This window comes from Meleagris gallopavo, chromosome 6 (genome assembly GCF_905368555.1).
Source record: "Meleagris gallopavo chromosome 6, MGAL_WU_HG_1.1, whole genome shotgun sequence".
NCBI lineage: Eukaryota > Metazoa > Chordata > Aves > Galliformes > Phasianidae > Meleagris > Meleagris gallopavo.
In genome coordinates, this window is record NC_139409.1 from 32,568,317 (window position 1) to 32,591,486 (window position 23,170).

General features: G+C 38.2%; 1 protein-coding gene across 1 annotated transcript in view; it reads right to left on the reverse strand.

Moving 5' to 3' along the window:
- The window catches only part of JAZF1 (JAZF zinc finger 1), a 175,118-nt gene that overhangs the window by 19,172 nt on the left and 132,776 nt on the right, over positions 1 to 23,170 (reverse strand). The window contains exon 3 of the mRNA XM_085226269.1: positions 9,880 to 10,076. Within this exon, the coding sequence (XP_085082395.1) occupies positions 9,880 to 10,076 (197 nt within the window). The remainder of the gene's footprint in view (positions 1 to 9,879; positions 10,077 to 23,170) is intronic.

Consider the following 23,170-nt stretch of genomic DNA (forward strand, 5'->3'; position numbering starts at 1 on the left):
ATGCCACGAGCTGTGAAAGGCAGTCGCATTCAGACAAAACACATGCCTCTTCTTTGCATGTGGGGGGATGAAAGATCCACGTTCAAAGGATGCACTTTTACACCAAAAAGCTTCTATCACAAATTAACAGAGACAATTTTTACTTTAAGCTGGTCGTACATTTTCTGTTCCTGACCCCGGTTTGTCAGGTTAGACTTCTAAGATGGGGATTATAAAACAGTTCCTGCACTTGGAAGTACTTTAAATCTATGAGCCATGGTTCTATTACTGCTTTGTAGCTCAAAAATCAAAACCAGTGATGATTTTACGAGTTGCTGTAGTCTAGACAACATAGTTACTTTTCAATGAAATTGTTCCTCAGGGAAAGTACTGTGAAAATTCCCATACAATTAATTACAGGTATGTGCAACTAAAATACAATTCTACCGCACAGTAGCTCTATAATTGCTGGTACGTTTTATGTCTGTATCAAACAAGAATGCTCCAAATGAGCTGGGAGGAGGAAATACAATGAACGGGAGGCTGCACATAAAGCTTCCTGCAGTGAGGGAGATGAGTAAGATGCAATATGAATTTTCTGATGCACCTTCTCCTCTAGCAAAATGCAGACTTCTGCTGGAAAGCACTACTTTAGAACGAGTCAGTCTTTATAGAATGTTTTTTTCATAGAAAACTGTGCTCAACACATTTTTTCCTGCCAAAGTAAAAATGAGAAATTTAACAAAAGTGTAAGGAAAATGTATCCATAAAGCTGGAAAAGGAAGGACAACAGAAAATGCAGAGGAAAGCTTTGAGAAGAATTTATCGTTTTTTTTTTTCTTTTTTTTTTTTCCAAAAAAGCCTTCATGTATTTTCCCCTCGCAGCACAGCCCTATTTTTCCCAACAACTACTTAAAATAATTTGATTTTCTGAATGTAAGGCAGATGTGGATGTGGTTTGTAGAATGGCTGAAGCTTCCAGTTTTGCCTGCGAGATGATAAAAACTAACCAAACAGAAAAATGACACATGGGCAGACCTCCCTGGCTCCTGTTAAGAGACATGCCCATCACACAGCCACATTTCATTAAATGCCGTGTAACAAGACGGTACAAAGGAGAAAAAAAAAATCAAGATATTCTTTGACGGATCAAAGATATGAACAAAATAATGAAATAGAAATGAAATAATTTAAATAGAAAAGACCTGCCTCTAACTTTCGCCCTGCTTAGATTTTTCAAGCAAAATCTCCCTTCCTTTCTCATCTCTATTCCATTTCCCGTGCTGATCCCTGGCCCTCAGTAACCTCATATTGCCAGAGCCCCCCTACAATCTTGCTGGATGCTGTTCCTTACCTGGCTTATCTCCCATGCTAGATATGAGAAACTAATCTGTCACTAATCAGTTTTTTTTTTTTTTTTTTTTTTTTAACTATTCCCTTTGTTTTGGTTTGGTTTTGTCAGTGAGTAATCAACATCCTATGTGTTTTTGCTTCTCTAAGGAATCTGTACGACAGCACTGCTGGAAAGACGGCTTTTACTGAAGCCAAAGCAGAGTGATAAGCACTTGAACATTTTTCTCTGGAAAACTGGATGAAGGAGATAAATACGTACAAGTTTCACACTTGGATCCCTTTAAATCAGGGGAATGTAGCATCGAGTTCTGAAAAAGCTACATCTTTACTGCTGGTGCTGAGAACAAATCCCACCTGTGCTAAGAAAACGCTTATAGGAAATAATTGCACTTTCACTTATTATTTTTCATTGTTATTGGAAACCTTCCTCCTACAGCTTTATTCCTCAAGGCAGAAACTACCACTGATTTTACTTATTATTCATGCCCAGTCACCACCTCAGCCAAAAACTTGTGCTAAAATCTCCTACCATGTCTCAGTACACACACATTACAGTTAACTCATATGTAGATCAACTATTTCACACAATGGCCTTCATTATTTTTTTAATTATTTATGCATTTATTTTTTACAAGAACACCCATAATGCTCGGTTAGAATAGTGCCTCAGAGTGCTAAATGCTGGGCAAACATATGTATATATTAATTACTGTGTAGGATTAATATAGGCCCCCAAACCTGCAATTAGATGGAACCATTTTGGCTCCAATAACCACAAACAAAGTTCTCATTCGTCATCTGCATGGAAAAGGTGAAATCCTGGCACCAGCCAAGTCCCCCAGAGGGAAGCTTTGCCACAGACCGCTGCAATCGCCTCGAGATACTTCATCATGTATTTTATTGTACATTGTAGGACTGAAATGTCAGATGCATTCAGACAAACTTCCATTATGCTGGAGAACATGATTTGGTCTACATGTTTTAAGTATGGCTTAGTTATTTGCCCACACTGTTTATACAAGAGTGGGTCTGCATATCTGACTTTCAAGTAAAAACACTGCACACAAGTGGCAGCTAAGCAAGTAGAAACTTCTGTTAATATGAACAACCAATGAGATGGTTCCTCTTACACCTCAAAGTGCGTTTTTCAAGTTACAGTAGAACTTAGTTGATTTGTGCTTTACTACACTAGGCACCCCATAAGTCATACACACAAAAACGTGGCACTGTCAACCAACTTCTCAGTGATGATTCTATAAAAGAGCCCAGGGATTTTATCTATATTTCTACTTTTCATTATTTTTTTTCAGTTACATTTGCATAAAACTATACTATATTACTACAAGGTGTAGTAATTAAACTTGAGTATTTCAGATTGCTAATGCAGGTGAAGATATTTTTTTTTTTTTTAAGTGAATGGCTAATGTTTTGTGCATATATAAATTCTTGAGTTTGCAGCTCTGCAAAGTGCAAACATGTTTTATTCTGGTCTGACAAAACGACTTGTTAAATGCTCAGATTCAGGCATTCACTTCCTCAGTGACTGGTTTGATGCTTATCACCAATCCGTGCTTAAATGCATTTGAGACAATTTTATTCCTTTGCATAAAAGCTGAATTTGTAGCAAATTTTTAAAACAGCACACCCATCAACTTGACTGTCCTGACTAAGGTGATTTTGCAACATACTATCCTTAAAAAAAACAGCACACCACAAAAGAGCAAGCTCTCTTCTACTCACATCGGTACTGAGCCAATCTGCATGGCTCCAAGAAAAAGCTGTTGCAGATTATCAAGCGAATAGCAGATTTAATGGTTCACAGTCTGCTCTGATTCACCCTAACATGGAGTTCAGAAATACCATCTGCTGACAGAAACTGAAAACACTCTGATATAAATAGCAGTTATGCTAAAATTTCAGATTAACTGGGCTACGTATTGACAGCACATCTGTAAACAAAAACAAGCTCTGCACACCTCGTTCCCTCTCCTTCCAGCCCTCAATCAATTTCAGACCTACTTTACATTTCTACTGTCCACGTTAAACTTACAAAGCAGCTTAGCTGAGCAGATCTGCTTCTCTGCTGGGCTCTGTTTAACGTGCTGCAATGGCTCTCTGCACAACAGCTGTCTGTGCCATGTGATAACTTCATTGTTGAAAGCTTAACATATGGAAACTGTGCTAGAATGTTAGCTGCACTGATACCTATGAAGAGAAACGAGCTCTTGCATTACAAAAAACAACACATTTTTCAAACAACTACAGTAACAAAAATCAAACACATTTAGAATCTAAACCATATTAGTTTCTGGCACGTCTCTCACCCCATTTCAGTACCCAGTTCCAAAGGCTGATTACTATTGTATTTTTGATTGCTATTACCAGCAAACAATGGGTGGTTTGCTTTCAACTTTAGCATTTTCAAAAATGAGAATGAATAGGTTCAAGAGAAGGCCCTTGGGGTTCATTCAAGAGTTATCCATGAAGGAAAATGCTATACAGGAGAATTCTATGAATAATATCTCATGTCACTGAGATAACATTACTCGATTTAACAATGCTTATTGAGAAAGCTCCCGAATTTTTCCATGCTGCTTTGCAATCTCCCCCAAAGCAAAGCCCCCACGAAGACAAGCTCTTAGTGAGCCACAAGCGAGGTGGATTCTTACAGACTCATTTCTGAGACCCAGCCGCCTTGGACAAGAGGAGAAAAGAGAGCCTAAGCTGTAACACAGACAGTTTAATCTCCTTTAAATTAGTCACCCATAAAGGGAACAATGAAGCTCTAAATTATTTCATCAGTAGCAACACCCATTAACACCAAAAGGAAGCTGTAACTTTTTGGTCAATGTTTGGCCAGGAGTTGCACGTGAAAACTGAACAAAATCCAAATGAATAAGAGGAAAGATTAATAGCCTGAGCTGTAAGAATCTATTAACTTTATTGCATATAAGTTTATACATACATGGTATTAATCACAAGAAGACACTCTGTAGTGGAGTGAACAGGGAATTATTCTCTTTAATAGAAACTAAATCTACAACACACCTAAATATTTAAAACCATTGTACAGATTTAAGAGTTCGGTTACGCTGAGTATTGAAAGGACTTATTACAACAGGCTCTGAAAATACACACTAGCTGAGGACTGATTTTTTTTTTTTTTTTAACTGAAAAAAATATTAAGTTTCACTTCCTGTCTTTAAATCACATCTTATGTAAGTCATGGTTCACCACTGGTATGATTTATTAGAAAAACATTAGCCTATTTCACATGATATATTCTAACTGGCTGAAATGGTGCAGCTTTAGGATTACTGACAGAGCTACAAAGCAGTCTTGATTTCAGCTATGGCTATGCTCTATGCACTGTATCTAGACATGCACTATCAACTACACAGTTGCCACAGATTTGCCAAATCGTTATTCAAATAATACTCTCAGATGGTAAATACAATGTTTTCTACATCAGTAGTACTAACCTGAAAGCCTCAGAGTTTTCCTGTATGTCTAAAAATATTATTGTTTAGAATTTTTAAGTCTGTTTGATTATAATATCACTGGTTTAGCTCTAGATTTATTAAACATTCAATTATATGAAGTATTTTTTCCAGCAAATTAATTATCAATTTCATATTTTACTTTAAAAATAAAACAGAAAAAAAAAAGGAAGAGGTCAAGAAGTTGGGAGTTTCTTGTGGGTGGAAAATGGGGACAATTTGGTAAATATAAGATCAGACTGGTGGAAATTTCAAAGAACTTGGCCATACTGTAGAAATGTAAAACCTTTCTAACGAAGTCAATCAGAAATGATTGCACAAATGTGACTCCCCAGAAAGGCATTTACCCTAATTAGTAAGATAAACCAATAGGTAGTCAGCTATTTAAATGACAGCTGCAAATCAAAATGGGCCTTGCCAACTCCCTCATAGGGTCAGCTCTGACCACCCATGAAAACTTACTCCTTTCATCTCCTTTACAAGTGGAAGGACTGACACATGGCTGCAGCTATTGCAGCCAACCATAGAATCCTCAATGCTTGTTGCCAGGACTCACTGCCATCAGCTGCCCAGTGCAATCAGGCAGTAAGTAGGTTTATAAACCTATTAAAACTGCATAAATGTTATACCTTGTAATCTATTAAAATCAAAATAAACAGGAAAGGAGGTCTGAGAGCCAGTTTCTTCAGAGCAAAATGTAATGCCAATTATGAGGTTTCCAAATATTCCAGCCTTTTCGGGGGGAGGTGAAAGGGACAAGACTTAGGGCTGATCCATTAAAAAACCAGTTGGTAGTATTAAACCCTTGCTTTAGGATTTATAAGAGGGCCAAAAATTCACTCCAGGCTGAAATTTACAAACCCAGGTTTGGAATCATTAAAAAAAAGAAGAAAAAAAAAAGAAAAAAGTCATATATACAGAAGGAAAAAAACAAAACAAAACAGTGATTTCAGATGATTTTTGGCACTTCTTCAATGCAAAAAAACCTACTATTTATTTAAGTTTTTAAGTTTGAGGCTTGTTACTATGAACTACTTTTTTAACTAAAACTAGGACAAGGTTATTTTTATAATAAATTACTAATAAATCACTATCACTGAATCCTTTTAAAGCCCTTCAGTATGAAGAGATACCACAATTTTCAAAGGAGCATCAACGCTCTGACTTCCACTCAAAAGCCAGGAAATTAGGGGTGGAAATTTCATCTGTGAACCACACAGATGTATAAAAATGTTTAAGAAATTAACAGCGTACGTGAAAGATGCCAGCCCCATTTTTATCCATAACTAGACTTCATTAGTTTTGTGGGTTTAAAAAGGACATTTAAAAATAAAGGCAACACAAGTTTTTGTGACTTAATTGAGCACTCCTTAAAAGAAAGATATTTCAATGTTTGAGAATGTTAATGTCTTTCCAAAATAAGCTGTGTGCTGCTGCTACTTAGCTCCACTTCCCTTGCACCCTAAGGAGTCTATTACCGATGGAAGCCATTTCTTCAGCTAAATCCTGCCTGCGAATCCTAACAAGAGCTTTAAGCCTACTAAACGAAGTCTCCTGGGAGACACTATTGTTACAACAAAAACTGGAACAAATTTCTTAAAGTGAACTGTAGGCAATTATTGGAGGATGTAGGTCTTGAGAAGAGAAAACTTGTTACAGGAGACGGAACAAAAAGTCAAACGTAAGCAGAGACAGCAGATGCCAGTCACCCCTGAGGGAACAGAGGGGAGCTGCAGAGAAGTAACTGCTGCCTTTCTGCTCCCCACCAAAATCACAAATGGGCAGTTTCAGGGGACTAACACACACAGAGTTTGCAGATAAATGTGTGTCTACCTCATTACCTGGAAAGAGCCTTCAAGAATATACTTCAAGGCTCATTACCTGAAAAGAGCCTTCAAGAATATTCTTGTTCACTACATATTCCTGCTGAACATGCCATTTGCGGATAATGCCATTTGTACACAAGGTGGTGGTGCACATACACACGTATTGTTTGCAGCATGTATGTTGTGAACTTGGAAGCTGCTCAGCTCTGTCTGAGAATTTGGCCTGTAGTCCTTTGGCATACATTTTTACTGCAAAGCTTAACAAACATTCTCTGCAGCCAAACCACCTCAACTGTTTCTTATCAAATTTCACTAGCTAAGTGGGTTCAAATCTGGTCAATATATGGATGGGAGATCATTATGTGAAATTACACTTTGCTGAAAAATGACAACAGTAGCTGAACAGCAACAGGCAATGGTGGGACATACACTCTAAGGACATACAGACAGATAACTGAGGTTCAGGCCACTTTATTCAAGACAACACCACCACATCTAGCGAGGCCAAGACAAGTAGCAAACCTAAATGGAGGACACTAATTGGAAAATGGGACCCAAAAGATTCCCAGTTTGTACCACAAGAAAGAATGGCAAACAGCCATATACAGGACAGCTATTCTCTGCTAAGGGATATGCAGATATTTGCATGCCATCTCATCATCTTTTAAGGAATGCACTCTCTATGTCTTCTAAAGTGGAACCATCCTGGACTTGCACCTAGCACAGCAACAGTAATGCCACAGCTGAATTTCAATACCCTTACAAAGTACAGAACAACTGAGATCAGAGATAATGTAAGTAACACTGCAATGATGAATAAAACTGGTAAAAGCAATTCTATTTCTTTTTGGATGAAGTATAGGTGTAAAGGATGATGAGGACAATGGTTATTTTGGATTCTAGAAGTTAACACCTACCCAGATGACGTTCACCTAGGCTCCCTACGCAGTGCCTGCATAGGGATGAAGAAAAGAAACTCAGCCACAGCAGGACTCTGAGCACATGATCTACATATCAGAGAGTCACAACATAGTTAGCACTGCAAGGGACCTCTGGAGGTCATCTGGTCTAATCCCTCTGATCAAGCAGGGAACATCTAGAGTGTATACATGTACACACACATATATACACATGTATATGCAAGTATGTTAGAACTATAACTGAGAACAAAATCCCATGCCAAGAAAATGCTAGGAGGAATTCTGTAGTTATCAAAAAAATTGCACTGCTTATTTTAGGTCCAAACTTGTAAGATGACAAAAATGGAAATTCTGAGGTGAGAAGTTTCTGCTGAAATATAATTCAGTTAATAAGTACTTTTTTTTTTTTTTTTCTTTTGGAAGAAACCAAACATCTTCAAGAAAGAATATCTGTTTTACATGTTGTTTTTGCTACCAGGCTATTCCAAATTCTTACCTTGGAATATGGCTCCAAGGGGAAACTTATAATAGAACGCAGAAAGTGGAAGCTGCTATTATTTATAACCTGGCAAGTAGGACTCAGTTAACTTAGAAACTCACTTGGCCAAAACAAGCTGATTTGCCTAACTACAGGTAGAACAACATTCTGAATAACTTCAAAAGATTGAAAGTTTATATAAATAACAAAAATAGAATTATTTTAGTATAAATTTTCTTTAGTGTTTAATGGAGTATATTTCAAACAACAGACATTTAACTAGTAGTCCTGACAGACATTCAAATGTGTGCTACCTGACCCACACATCATGAATTAGCCTACTCAGTTGAAGTTGAAAAAAAACAACAGAAAGGAGAAATTCCTTGACATCTGTATTAAAGGAAGTGAATCAGTTCATTCCAAAGAGGAGATAATTAAGAAAAATTTACTTGTTAGATGTTCTATATTACGTTCAGACTTCATTGTTTAGCTATATTCAACATGCTTTCCTTTTTCATATTCAGGGATGCACAGAACAAACCATTCATTTCCGAACTTAGAGAGTGCCACATGGACCACTACACCTTTTTCATTTAATTGTTAATGCCGAAATGTTAAATAGCTTATGCAAAATACATGGCAAGGCAATTTATCAAAGCAGGGATACTAATGCTACTTCTTACTAAGAGGAATACGTTGATTCTATTTATTACAAAACTGCACAGACTGTAGCAGACCAACAAAAAACCACTTTATCTATGGTACAGAAATTACACCTGAAATTCTCTCAAGCACTTTCAAGATAAGAACATTGCCATGACAACAAACTGAAGGTTGAAGACATGGTTTGGCAAAGGAAGCCCTGTGTAGATAAGAGGGTACTCCCATTTTGCTGCGTAAGTTTTGACTGCAAACTTGTATATGGCAAATTTACTTACTGCAAACTCATCTGTTGTGGACTTATCAGAGGACTTGCAATGGCAAACCCTGTAAAATCCAGCAGGCACAAAAGGATGCCTGAGAGAAGCCCCGGGAGTCTTAGAGATTTCAATATTTTGGCTGACCCAACGCTGGACAAGTGATCTCTCTCTGTTTGCATCCCTCTCTCTCTCCCTGCCAACACCTCCTTCCCTTTTTTTCTTTTTTTTTTCTTTCACAAAGTTAAGTAATGCAAAGCTAATTTCAATTTCTTATGAAGTCACATAATGTAGCTTCACAGCTTAGGCAGATAAATGTAAGAGTGCCAATATTTTTAAGATAATTGTAGTACAGAGATTCTCATTAAAATTGATGACTGTGCGTTGACCTTGAATATTTCTTAACATTAATTTAACGGGAAAACTTACAAATCTGTTCACCTCTCTCCCCCTTCACAGGTGACACATGACATACAAGCATTTATATTTTTAGAATTGAAAAAATGAAAGCATCACTACTGTTTGAAACAAGATCTCTAGCTAATATGGAACAGAATGACTTAGTCAAGAAATCTGCCTCAACATAGCAAGCAACTTTCAGTTTCTTCAAGTGGTGAAAAAAAATCTTCCCAAGATTTTTATACCTGGGAAAATCAGGATGACTTGGTTATTGACAAATGTGCTGACTTTTCAGTCTGTTGGCTGATCTCAATCAAAACTGTAAAAGATACTAATGCATAATTCATGGGAACTGCTAGACTGAGTAGACAGAGTACATTAATGCCTCCAACAGAGATAAGATAAAAGAGTGTTCAGTGCTCACCTGTTCTCCAAATAAATATTCTCAAAAGCCACGCAGAAAAAATGAAAGCTGATTTGGGAATAAGCAAAATCGTATATGCCTACCTGTTGGAGTACTACTACGAAACGAAGAGGAAGGAGTGATTGGAGGGGTGACAGGAGGAGTAAGGCTTCCACTGCTGTGGCGAGGTGGAGTGGATACATTCCCACGGGACACTGTGCTTGACAAAGTCAGAGAGAGTTTCGGCTGAATCTTTTTCTTCAAAGACTCCTGCTCACGTCGAGCCGCATCAGTCATAAACCTACAACAAGGACAATTGAGAGGATGAGAGACTTCAAATGCTGTCAGCAAGAAAGCTTTAGGTAATGCTCTTAGTGACCAACCGGAGCTTCAAAATCAGCCATGACAAGTTCCTCCACAACATACAGATTTCAAGAACAAACTCCTCCATCAACTTTCTGATTTTTATATAATTCGTATTAGGCATTTGCATCATGCACAAATGCACAGGCTTTTTAAATCTCCAACCACAGATCAGTATTGCACGCAATATTACAATAACTACACTTAATCGCTCTGAAAAAGTTGTCGAGTAGCTCTAGTGGAGATAAAGTTAAGGTCAAATACGTTGAATAGGAAGGTCAAAGTGGTATTATGAATTACAATGTGTAGATGCATCATTTCCAATGTGGGATAATCACAGTTTTTTATTCTAATAGTTTTAGACAGCACTGTCTGGAATAAAAGACATCCAGTTAAATTGTAATTCCTCAAATGGGAATTCCCAACTCTTGAAAACCAAGTCAGACCTCTCTGCAGGGATTTGGTACATGCTACAGAAAACACTTAATGCAACTCAAAGTTCATCTCTGCGGGATCCTAAGAGGAAATTCCACCAGCACAACATAAGGTGTACTTCATCAGTGCAGTAGTTCTAGCAGTGCAACTTTTTACTTGGGAATATCTCACCTGGAGTGATATTAGTTTTCTTCACTTCTAATCTGACTCCTTCCAAAACAGAACAGTTGGAGTGAAAAAGACCACTTTTATTCTAATCAAAAGTGCATATATACACAGTTACACCTGAACACACAATACTGCACTACATTGACATTTAAAGCATCACTGCTAGCACCTGCCTTAAACCTCTCTTGAAAGAGCTGGGGATCTGCTACAATGGGTCCTCTGCAACTCAGAGCTCCAGCATTAAGTGCTCCAGCGGTATTCTAATTCTTACTTCCTTTCACTTCCACTGAACAAGGAGCCACCCTGAAGGATTCGCACAAAGACAGCCCAAAGAAAATCTTTTTTTCTACATAATTCTATGTTTTTATGCCAAGGTATAAACCATGTCTGTCAGTAAATAATACAATAGCATGTGATACAGAATGTTTAAGTTACATAGAATCATAAAGGTTAGAAAAGACCTCTGAGATCATCCAGTCCAACTGTCAACCCATATCCACCATGCTCACTGATACACATCCTTCAATGACACATCCACACGCTCAAAGGTTTTTCTGACTTCAGAGAAAGTCAGTTTTTAGCCAAAATCTCAGGTTTAAATGATGAGCTTACAACCTTGACAAATTGTGAAGGGTGTAAGTGAGAACTTCTGTGCAGACTATATGCTCAGTTGCCCTGGAGCCAGCTGTCACCTAGAAACTCATATTTGCAAATCCAGTAAGGAAACAGAATAACAAAAATTACCAGCAATTATTTGTATGGGACTAAGGGCAACCTGGCTTTCTTTCAATAGTTACAGTCTCCTCAGTGAAGCCTAAGAATGAGTGGACTCATGGCTGGAAGCAGCACCAGAAAACAATTCTGGAAGAAATGCTGTGGATGCTGAGTTGTTGCACAGGCTGCAGGCGGCTGGGAGAGGTGCTGGGAACCTCTGTGAGAAGAGGTAATCTACCACTCCCTATCAAGTTCTTGGTACACAAAAAAATCTATGTGCCACCAAATGGCCTGCTGTGTGACGTGACATGTCCCACTATTTTAGAAGACATAAAAGCAGCCCCTGATCAACGTCCCAAAACCAGCACAGAGCTGAGAAATAGATGTACAGTTAGCAGCAGACCTAAGAAAAGGCATCACACCAGTCAGCACATGAAGAAGCAGGCTACAGGCTGGACCAAGTGATTCTGCAGATTGCAGTATTGTAATGATTGCACATACAGTGACAAAAAACAGGAACACATAGGTGAGAAGCAGTGCTGTCAGTTTTGCCATCGTTTTGACCCTCAGGTCACCATGGGTCTCACAGCAATACATAGCATAAACCACACAATCTGCAACATGGTGCTACGAGACAGCCTGATTTCTTCTGCAGACTCAACCAACATTTTCAATTAATGTGAATCACTGTATTCATGGAAACCCAACATTTTGTGACTGCTCGCAACACCTGCTGGTTATGAGTGAACACCAGAGATCTCTAAGAAAAACAGCTCTTCTGGAATGGTGAGAGATGCATAAGGAACTGGAGGGGAATTAAAAAAAAAAAAAAAAAGAAAGAAAAAAGGGGGGGCTTTTAGACACGTATGTCAAATATGAAGGACAAAATTGGTCCGTATCTCCAACTTGTTTGAAAAATCAATTGAGGTATTGTAATGCAGCAGCATAAAAATTCAAGTATCCTTAGAATAATAAAGATGTATCCCATGCAACCATACCATGAAGGCATTAATAAGTAGATCTTTGCCACGATATGTACCATCACACAATCTGCATACATAAATAAATAGGTATATGGCATGACAGCTTATCTTCTCTGTAACAGAGACAATGCATCATGTCAAACATAGATATGGCATTTTTATTAAATACTTAAAAAGAAGATATTCATAGTAACAGTTCACTTCTAAATTTCTTTTCTCTCAACAGGGTAGAGATATTATTTGCAAAATAGTCCCCAAACAGAATTCTAAATTTCATTAAAGAAAAAAAAAAAAAAGCAATAATAAAATGGCCTTTCAGTACACATTTGCTTTCACCAGGAAACTTCTAATTCACTATGTTTGGAATCTGTAGTATGATGTGTGCTTGCTTGTGGATGGGAAGTGTTATTCCTTATGAAAATGTTATGGCAACATTATAAATCCTTGAGAACTTGGATGATAACCTCAAGCATGAGACGTTAAAATGCACCAGCATGAATGCTGTTATTTAATGAACTCAGCCATGAATAACAATGTTAAAATAATATTGAGGTATAATTAGTCTGGTTGAGGTCCATAAAAATCAGGAAAATTTGAAACTTCTCCCTGTCCTGTTAACTCACTCCCATTTGGGCTAAGCTAAGCATGCCGGGTATGTTCCAAAATGTCATTTGTTGCCTTCACTGTCAAGTTGAGACAGATGGAAGGCAGAGTCTGTCGAGAAGTTCAGTTCTTGATATGTGAAGTATGAAATTAACCTTTTCAGATCCAAATAATCTCTTATATGTTTGCTGAAGCATTGGCAGTACTAAGCTTTTAAAAAGAAATCCTGTTTAAATCGATTAAATAAAACATTTTTCAGTATTCTAATTGAAACGTTATATTTGTGCTTAACAATGGTTGTGCCCTTCAAAGCCTATAACATAAGCATTTTAATGATGGGTATAGAACAACATTTCTGACTACAGCTCTAATTTTCACACTGAACGTATATTATGGCTGCAACATCAAGTGCACAGAAATGAAACAATTATGGTTGAATATTGATCTTACATGACTGCATACAATTTTCTATGCTCCATTTAATTGCACAAGATGTATGGGAATCAGACAATGAACTGTAACTAAAACAGGCTGTCTTAAGACTACTAAGGTTGTATCTCACCTTCCTTAATAGTCTCTCCCATTATCTTCTGATCCGTCCCGTCTCCTTGCTGAGTCAGTTTCCTGTTGCTTTCAAGTCTTAGTCTCAACCCCAGAATCTTGCTATTCAGTTTCAACACTACACAGATTTTATAGTCGTGGTTCCCTGTTGCACAAGATTCTGTTTGCACCTCATAGCCCTCTCTCTCCAAGCCCAGTATATCATGTAGGCACAGTGGAACAAGAAGAATAACTGTTCAATTCCCAGTCATTCCCCAATCATATTTTGACAAGCATGGGATTTGTGTGCCTCTTTATAGGTGCCTTACTGTATCAGGGAGGAGCCCATTCCTTACAAAAAAAAAAATCTCTTTTACTCATACTTTTTCTCCCCTCACCCTTTCACCTTCCTAATAATTCAAATCCCTGCTCCAAAGCACATAGGTGCTATGATTGCTGAACCAATTGCTTGCAGCAAACTTCAATAAACACAAGTAAAATAGAGTATTTCCCCTCGCTCTCATTCCCTAGAATAGTTTGAGTATTTTTATTGAAACTTTCCCAACAAATTCAGCCTGAAGGAAACACCCAGCATGGAAAATTTCAGCCCAAAGAGCTGAATGTTGGCAACATAATAAGCAACTGAACAGACTTATAATGGAAAGCGTTGCCCAACCTTCCATATAGGTGGCAATATAATACATCAGCATTAGCTGTTGTTAACAGCATGAAAGTCACAAAAAGCAGAGGCGACATTCAAATTTAGAAAGTCTTAAAATCAAAGCTTTGCAACATTTGTAAGTTTTCCTCCTCCCAAGCCCTGCATCTCAAAAAACAACTCTGAAATGAAGAGTGAACAGAAGAAGAACACACTCACAGAAATTTCCGTGAACTAAATATACTAGCACGTACTGTTTCGAGATCATGCCCCATCATGACTCACATCATGATGTCAGAGTTAGTTTATCATAAACCTCTTAAGATGCTCAATTCTGGGACAGTTTAAGCATTCTATACTCACATCCACAGACTGACGGCAATGGCATCATAAAAACAGACTGTCCTGCAGAACGTACCTTCATACTAACGGTGTGGTAATCAAGGTAAAAGACACTCTTTCCTGCTCTTCCTCACAATAACAAACACAACAGTGACACCTGACAGTAATGCACATTTCCTACCCCGAACCTCACCAGAGACATATTGTCCGGCCCATAGCATGAAAAAGCAGCAGAACAGAACTAGTTCTGACCCTTTTTCTCATTATCACACAATTAATTATGGAAAAATGCTGATATTGACATTAAGCTCATTTGCTCAATTTCAGCAACCTGCTCTGGGAATAGGCTGTCATTTTTCCCACAGCATGAGAACATGAGGCTAAGCTTCCATCACTCAGATTTCCTCAGGCTGCTACTTAACCTGACAGCTGATCAACTTTAAGACCAAATGGAAAGAGAAGAAAAAAGTCCCATGTGTTTTACAACAGATTTGTATCACGTTTTGTGTATTATATTCATTTCAAGAGGGGTCAAAATTGACTCAACCGATGGCCACAGACTAGATTAACTACATACTGAAAGCCACACGTTAATTATCTTGCTATGCTTTGCACCTGTAAGGGCACAGTGCTGATTACGTGTCTGCTTTTCCCCTTAATCTCATTTCCACTTTTGTCTCAAGGTTTTTGTGCAGTTTTTGGTCTCTGCGTTCCCAAGAGAAAGGAGGAGGCGAGGATGTTAAGTTTAGGCTGGAAGTAACTCTAGTTGTACAGTATTTTAAACTTTAGAAGACCTCTACTATGAAGAGGTGTTAGGAGGATCCATCTCTCGAGGCAGGACATGCAAAGACAAAGCAGTAAGGTTTGGTATTGCTAATACTGGGAAGAGGAGATAATTGTTAAGTTGAACTATTACTGGGTTAAGCAGAACTCTGATGAAATCTAAACCGCAGGAGCTCAGCAGTAAGCTGTCTCGTCTCTTGGGAAGGATGAAAGCCTTTTCTCTGTTGAACTTCATGAAACCGTGACAAAGCAAAGAAATCCATGCCCCCAGTAATGCCTTGCACACTATGTGATAATGAGGAAACAAACGTATGAGCAAGGCTCATACCACCTAATAATTCAAATTATTTGATGAGCCCCCCCCCTCCCGCCAGCACTTTCACATGCCATCCTTTGTAGTCTGGGGGAAACAGAAGTATTCTGCAAAAAAACACTAAAAAATCTGTTGCTTCACAGAAGCTATCAATCACCTTTTTCTTTAGAAATCTTCCAATAGTTTTAGCAAAACCCTAAGAATACCAGTGTGACAAAGCCCAATTAAGACGTGCTTAATCACGCATTCCTTCACAAGTATCTACATCCTGCTAAAACATATGATTTATGTACAGTTTCTTTTTGACTGTCTTTTTCCAATTTCAGAAAAAGCATCCAAAAATAGGGAAGAAAGACCACAAAATAATCCCTTTCAGTGATTCCCCCAGACCTGTATTTCACTTACCCTAAGCAAACCAAGCACATAATTAAAGGGTATTACTAAGTTTCAGGACAAGAATCCTTTCCAGCCCAAGATATGTTACAGAAATACCAGATATCTGTGTTGGACTTCAGCAAGGCAACATTCCTGAGATCAGGTCTTACAAAAGAATTCAGCATTCATTCTCAGTACTTAGTCACACTGATTTAGTGAAAGCTTTCTGTGTTGTAAGTAAGGAATATTTCTGACAAACTGATGACTATCTTAGGCCAGAACAGATTTCTTTTCATTATTGGTATTTATATAATAATTTACTGGTACAATTATTTCGTTTTTCATTATTCAACATGCTAACTTAAGATGTTAAAATTATTATCACCATGAGATATACTGTAATACACAAAAGTTTTCTGAATACATGCATATTCAGCAGATGTATTAGAGATTATTATTATCACTTAACTCTTAGAAAAAGGTTAAAAGCAGAGTTTGCACGGCGCTTCTGCTGCAGCACTGATACAAGCACAACATGCAGCCATACTCATACTGCAGTCAGTAGTCAAGGGTGCAACCTTAGGAAATCTGCCCAACGTGAGCAAGACTTCAGTGCATTTCCTTTCATTCTCTGCTTGTCACACGTTCTTATAAGACACAATAAAATATCCACCAACTACATCTTCTGTGGATCTAGCATGGAAAATTGATTTATTAGATTGAGAAACTTCACATTTAAATACGTGTAAGTGGAGCTAATGGTAATGCCAAATAATCCATTATCACTCCAAATGAATAACAGTGATGCAGCAATTATCTAATCATCCTAAGCCATGTACTTACCCCAGTAAAACTCGTGTTTATTTGCTGTTGATCAATACAAGCAGAGTTAAAAGCACTGAGGAGGACTTTAGTGTGAATAAACAAAACCTTCCATGTGAGTTACATTTCATGTTTCAGTTAATGTAGTTCTGGACCTAAGCCCTACCTTCCCATTTTTCTACATTAATATTCTGTGTTTTGCAAAGATTTATTTTTTGTTCTGCTTTTCTCCCCTCTATTCTGTTAGTTGGACACTTAACACTAATTCCACTCTGTCATCTTTTCACAGGGCACCAAAGTAATCTTTAATTTAAAAAATCAAAACCCAAAGCCAGAGTTGTACATTTCCCCACCATAAAGAGTTGTTTACTTAAAAACAAATATTCCAAGCCTTCCAAAAAGGGATTTTATTTTTAAAGCAAAGCAGTTTTTTATCTGTTTCCTTCCTTTAGTTTGTGTAGGTCACGTAACAATTGCAAAATTCAGGACTATACTTGATTTATATATATACATACATTTGACATTGTCACAAAAAATGTACACTGCATAGAAAACATTAAAATAGTAACGCAATCAGGAAAGATGCAATCTTATTTCAGATATTTCATAATAAAAATCTGTCACTTATGCCCTAGACTGATGATGGGGACTTGAGGAAGAGCTCATAAATGCTTTCTGCCATTGTTAAAACCAACAAATAATATAAATGATATGCTTAAAAGGAGCAAAATCAGAAATCATCTTGAGAGCAACAGTAATTTCTAAAAAATTAGAAACATATTTGTTTCTTTCTTCTTTTCCTCCCACTCTTTTCCCAGTTTTTCTGCCCTATTTTGAACTGAAGCAGTGAGTTACAGAAAGGAGCTATAACTTGTCTGCAACTTCCAAATTCCACAATTTCCATGGAGAGAGGCTGGAAGACACTGCTTGTTTGTCACCTCTGTTACAAATAAATAAGAGCTTACAGAGCTGCAACAACCCTCTCAACCATATCCTATTATAGCATTAACTACGCTGTGCTTTACCTCCATGTCAAGTTGTTCCCTATCAAACTAGTTCTGAAGTTTTGCCATTGGCAGAAAAGAAGCATTCAGATAGTGTGAAACATTTTGCAGGCTCTCTCTCATTAAGGCTAGATTTTCAGAATGCTGCAGCAATCCTTTGCCTTTGATGCAATTTTGCAGTCATCATTTCAGAAATCATCCTCCCTGCATTTACTAACTGGCTTATTAGGGTGCTTATCAACCTCGGCTTTACTTATGGTCATTAATGAACAAACAAGTCACTGCCTGCTTCTAGCAACACATATTGTACGTATTACTGCTTAATTAATTGTTAGATATAACTCCATAAATCCTTACAGTTTGGTTCATATCCTAGTTAATATAGAAAAAAGTAACGTCACTGCCATAAAACGTTAGACGGCTCAAAATGAGAATTTCAGTAGACATCAATAATGTGAAATACAAACTGTGACTAATAAGAGTTCTTCCAGTAAGACACACGCATACATTTAAATAAGTTTTTTAAAGCACCACTTCAAAAAGGCACACTGTCACTTTTAAAACTTGCATCTCGCAAGGAAAAAGAACAAACTTATTTTCTCAGCAAGAATAACTATAATGCCTACAGATGATCTCATACGAAAGAATGCTGATAGCATCTTTGTAGGAATGCTCTCACCATATCAGTTATTCAATTTAAATGATTTAAATATTGTTATTTTTCTTTTCTTTTTTTTTTTAATTAGACTAGTTTGTGCTTTAACATGAACAAAGTGCAAAATTCTTGAAGGCAGAGTGAAAATTAAGCATTTATTTAAGAGGGAGGAGAATGCAGGGCAGTTGAAGAGTTTTGGTTTTTTTTTTTTCATTTGTAGAAATTTGAAGCTTCAATGGATTCCCAGAGTCTGTAAAGAAGATGAAACTACACTGCCCATGGAATAAGAAATAGGGGGTCTGCATCTCCTAAGTTTGACTCAAATCTCAAAATAGTTATGTAACGTAATTAAGTAACGTACCAGCCGTGCTCTGGCTCACTGCACAGGCTCAAGTACTGTCAAATTGCCTAGTTCCAGTAGGACATTTTACTTTCAGATGTGCTTAACCTAAAATACTGTATTTTTTCCATTACCGGTCCACCCTCTTTCCTTCTTGAAGAATTTATTATAACTATTCAAGTAAATCAAGTTCTCGCAGTCAATCCTGCAGAAAAAATAGATCTGTGTATTTGTGACATCCACTTTTACTGTTGGACTTGGTTTGGCTTTATTGATGCCTCAGGGACTTTAAACTTTAAGGAGCAGGGAGCCGAAATGTCAAATATTTTACTCTTGTAATGTTCCATTTAGGTCATGGTATTCCTGTGTCATTTCACACCAAGTTTCTCTGTGAATTCAAGTCAACACCCAAGGACAGATTCATCAAGGAAGAATTTAAAAATAGATCCTATCACAAAACATTCCTTATTAGCTACGAAGATGTCAAATATCAAGTACATAAATCAGCCAGCCTTCAATGCTTTACACAGTATTAATTGGACACAATAACCAACACATTGTTCAGTCTTCCACAAATGTGTCACATACTGCCAACAGCGGTTCCACCAGCAGCACCACTACAGTATGAAATCCAGGATACCCATTCAGAGAAATACAACAAAAATAAACTCTAGCAATAATAACCTGCATAACAAATAAACTCTTTAAACCTATAAAAGTTGGTTGCCTTTTCAATACAGAGACCCCAAAGACTCTCATGATGCAGTTTAACAGTTTAAACAAACACTACACCTACCTGGGAAAACACTTGATACAAAATACAACTCTTCCATTGACAGGGAGCATGTTCAAAAGATGCTGTCCCGAGCTTAAAATCTAAGCTAAGACTTAGATGGAAAACATTTTTTAAAAAAATGAGTTATAAATCTGTATTGAGAGGCCTGGGTGGGGTGAAGCTTATAATGGAAAATTGCAGCAATCTTAACATTAGGAATGTGAAATGTCTGGTCTTAATAAACCAAATTTTCAGATTCTTGAGTTGTTTGGAAGGATGATAGCAACTTGCTAACAGCCCACCCTTGCTGAAATGGCAAACCGAACATTCCTGGCGCTTCGAACTCCACAGTAATTAGTCACGCATCTGTAATAGAGCTGATGGGAAAGACTGCTCCTAAAAGGCAAGAAACTTCAGGTGAAGGCAGGTGAGGGAAAGTGGAGAAAGAAGATAACCGTAATTCATGTTTTTACTCTTCCACGCAGAAGGAAAATGCTTGTTTTTGTACTTACATGCTACTACTAAAATGTACCTTTCTATACTTGAGGCTGATTTGCCTGGGAGGAATCAATGACTAAGTTAACAGTTCATTATGGAATCGCTGCAGCGAGGGAAAAAAACTGTACCTTAGAATCAAGGACAACTCCCAAGGTCCCATTATTCAGCTGTGAGGTACAAAAAGAAGATTTGCATTCTGAAACTGTGTCCCACTCGTTTATCCCAGGAGCCTCAGGGCATGCTATCGCACCAGAACCAGGCCTGTCTGGGAGAGCAGCGAACCTCCCGGTCTCACTGGGTCTAACAGACACCACTCCCCTCTCCGGCAGCCACTCTTCCACCTCAGCTCAGAGCGAAGCCCTGTGAGGGTGCGGAAGAAGGGCCGGCCATCTGAGCGGCAGACAGCAGGGAAGTTCCTCCCGCGCCGTTTGATCTGCTTTGCCGGCATTATTGCATAGAGCCGGGTTTTCATTAGGCTGGGAAAAACAGCGCTGCGACACAGCCTGCTACCATTGATTATAAACGTGCCCTAACACAATGATTGAAGAGAAAATAGATGGTGTAATACAGAAAGGCCTGACGCTTGTAAGTGGAAAAAAGTATAAATGACTATTTTAATTAATTTCCTAATGTAAAACACAGCTGTAGTCATGTTGGCAAATATCACCTGCCTGTTTTAAGTTTGTTAAATGAAATCATGCTCTTTAATTGGGTCTTAACGCACAAAAGAATGTTTTATTTACTTTTATTACAATATCAGCATTTTAACTTTGTTTGCTTGTGCAAAAGCTTTATAAATTACTTGAATCACTTAAATCCGAATACTATAATCTGCAGTTACAATGTACCAGTTTGAGTTTCAACAATTAAATGCCTTTTTTGTGGACTCCCGCTGCTATGTGAACTAGCTGTAGGCTATTAAAATAATGAGTCCGGACTGAGTCATCTGATCTCAGGCTTGGTGCAAAGCCTGAGGAAAAGGCCCGAGCCCACAATTCCCGGTCTGTTTACCAGACCGAGCGCGGCGCACCCGCGCCGCTCCCTTCCCCCTCGCGGCCCATGGGCGGGCGCACAGAGCCCTCTGCCGGCCGCAGCCGCCCAAGGCGCCGCCCCGCGCTGCCCACCTGCCGACGGCCGGCCCGGCCGCGCCGCCCGCACCGACGCCGCGCCGGTGCGACTGCCTACAGACGCACACAGCATGTTCACGGTGATAGGTGGCCTACAGCAGCCTCAGCTCCAACTCCCGGCCGTTCCCAGAGACTTATTAAGTTGGCTCACGTGCCGAGTACTTCATCCACTTCCTTCATCCTTCTGTGGTTTCTGATGCTGTAAGATCACGTGAGGCAAAAATAATTAAGCAGAGAGCTTTCTTTAACTAATCTCCATAGGTTTTATTTACTATTACCACTTCCACTTACTCCTCTTCTGGAAAAGAAGAGCTCTACGTATACAGTTGTTACTTCTTTACACTCCAGTTTTATTCACACATACAACCAACCCACACACGCACTCCTGCCTGGCTCTCTCAGAATGCTGCTACACTGATGTCCTGTGCATCATCCCATGCACCTTCTGACACAGGGGTCCTTCAGATCCCTGCCCTCTCCATGCCACAATACCGCTGTACTTCAAGTTGTCTGCCCCCAGTTAAATAGTGCAGCACTGCATTGTCGGCTTGGTCATGTGTTTAGATGCGTATCTGTGTGTATATATACATACAGACACACATGTACGTAATATATATGCATACATGTACAACACACTTATATGTACATATGTACACACAATACGTACATGTATACACATATGTACGATTATATGCATATTTAGTATGTATAACTAAACATATGCATGTTCACTACATATAGATGTACATTCATTTTTCATTTTAATAGTGGAGGGAAAATCTGTGCTGTGCCAAAGGAATTAAAAAAAAAAAAGTTTAAAAATACCTGTGGCCCAGATAATACGGCTTGTGGAGAGCGCCTACTCAGACAGCACGTACCTAATGAGATTGAGCACAACTCGTATGATTTGCAGTCTCCTGGTGTTTTTTTAAGTTAGGTCCTGATTAAAGAACTAATTTGGAGAGGAGAACCCTAGCAGCTACATAAATGCTACATAGCTATATGATCTAACCTCTCTACTTGCAGATAGGTATTTTTTAACTTGGTTTAAACTCCAGAGACACAGCACAAGCAAGCTGTGAGAATATCTTAAAAGCTCACAAACTACAGATTAAGGAAGGGGAAACTTTACTATTAGTCAAATTTTGAACTGTAGTTAACTTATGATGAAGTCTTAAGTGATTTTTAAATTTCTGAGGCTGAAACACATCACCAGCAAGCTAACTGTAATTCCTTTACAGAAACAGCCTCAAACTGCCACCACCAGTATCTCTAGTCCTCAGTCAGAGCTTAATGCGTTATCCCACAAGAAAATCCCAGTGGCTTTTAAAATCCTTGAATAAGATTTGTTGGAGAGCACTGTTCCGATATTGTTTGGTCATGCTTTGAGTTTGTAATAAAGTGGCATTTCAAGTAGAAATCATTTTCCATGAATGAAAACTGTTTCAAAAAGTTGACTTGGACAGAAAAAAAAGGACATTAACACTGAAAGAAAAGGCTAATGATTACGAGAAGACACTTCATCACACAACCTTTGCATTTGCAGGTATTAAACAGAATTCCTTCTGCCTTTTTTGAAATGTTTAAGGTAACAGCGTTTCTTTGTCCTCCCCTCTGCCTGTAAGATGGATTAGAGCTCAGCTCTCTTCCTGAATGTCTAAGAAATCAACTCCAAGCAAAGTTGTGAAGCATTTATTGTAATTCTATTTTGTTATTCTATTTCATTGTTTCTATAGAAAGTAAGATTTAAAAAGTTATTCTGAACAATGCTCTGGAGTCTCCCTTGATCCCAGTAATAGAACAAGCCTTAGAATAATTTTTCATTGATAAATATAGGAATTAAAAGATTAAAAAACTAGCCTTAAGAACAGGCAGATGGAAAGTGCCTCCACCGACA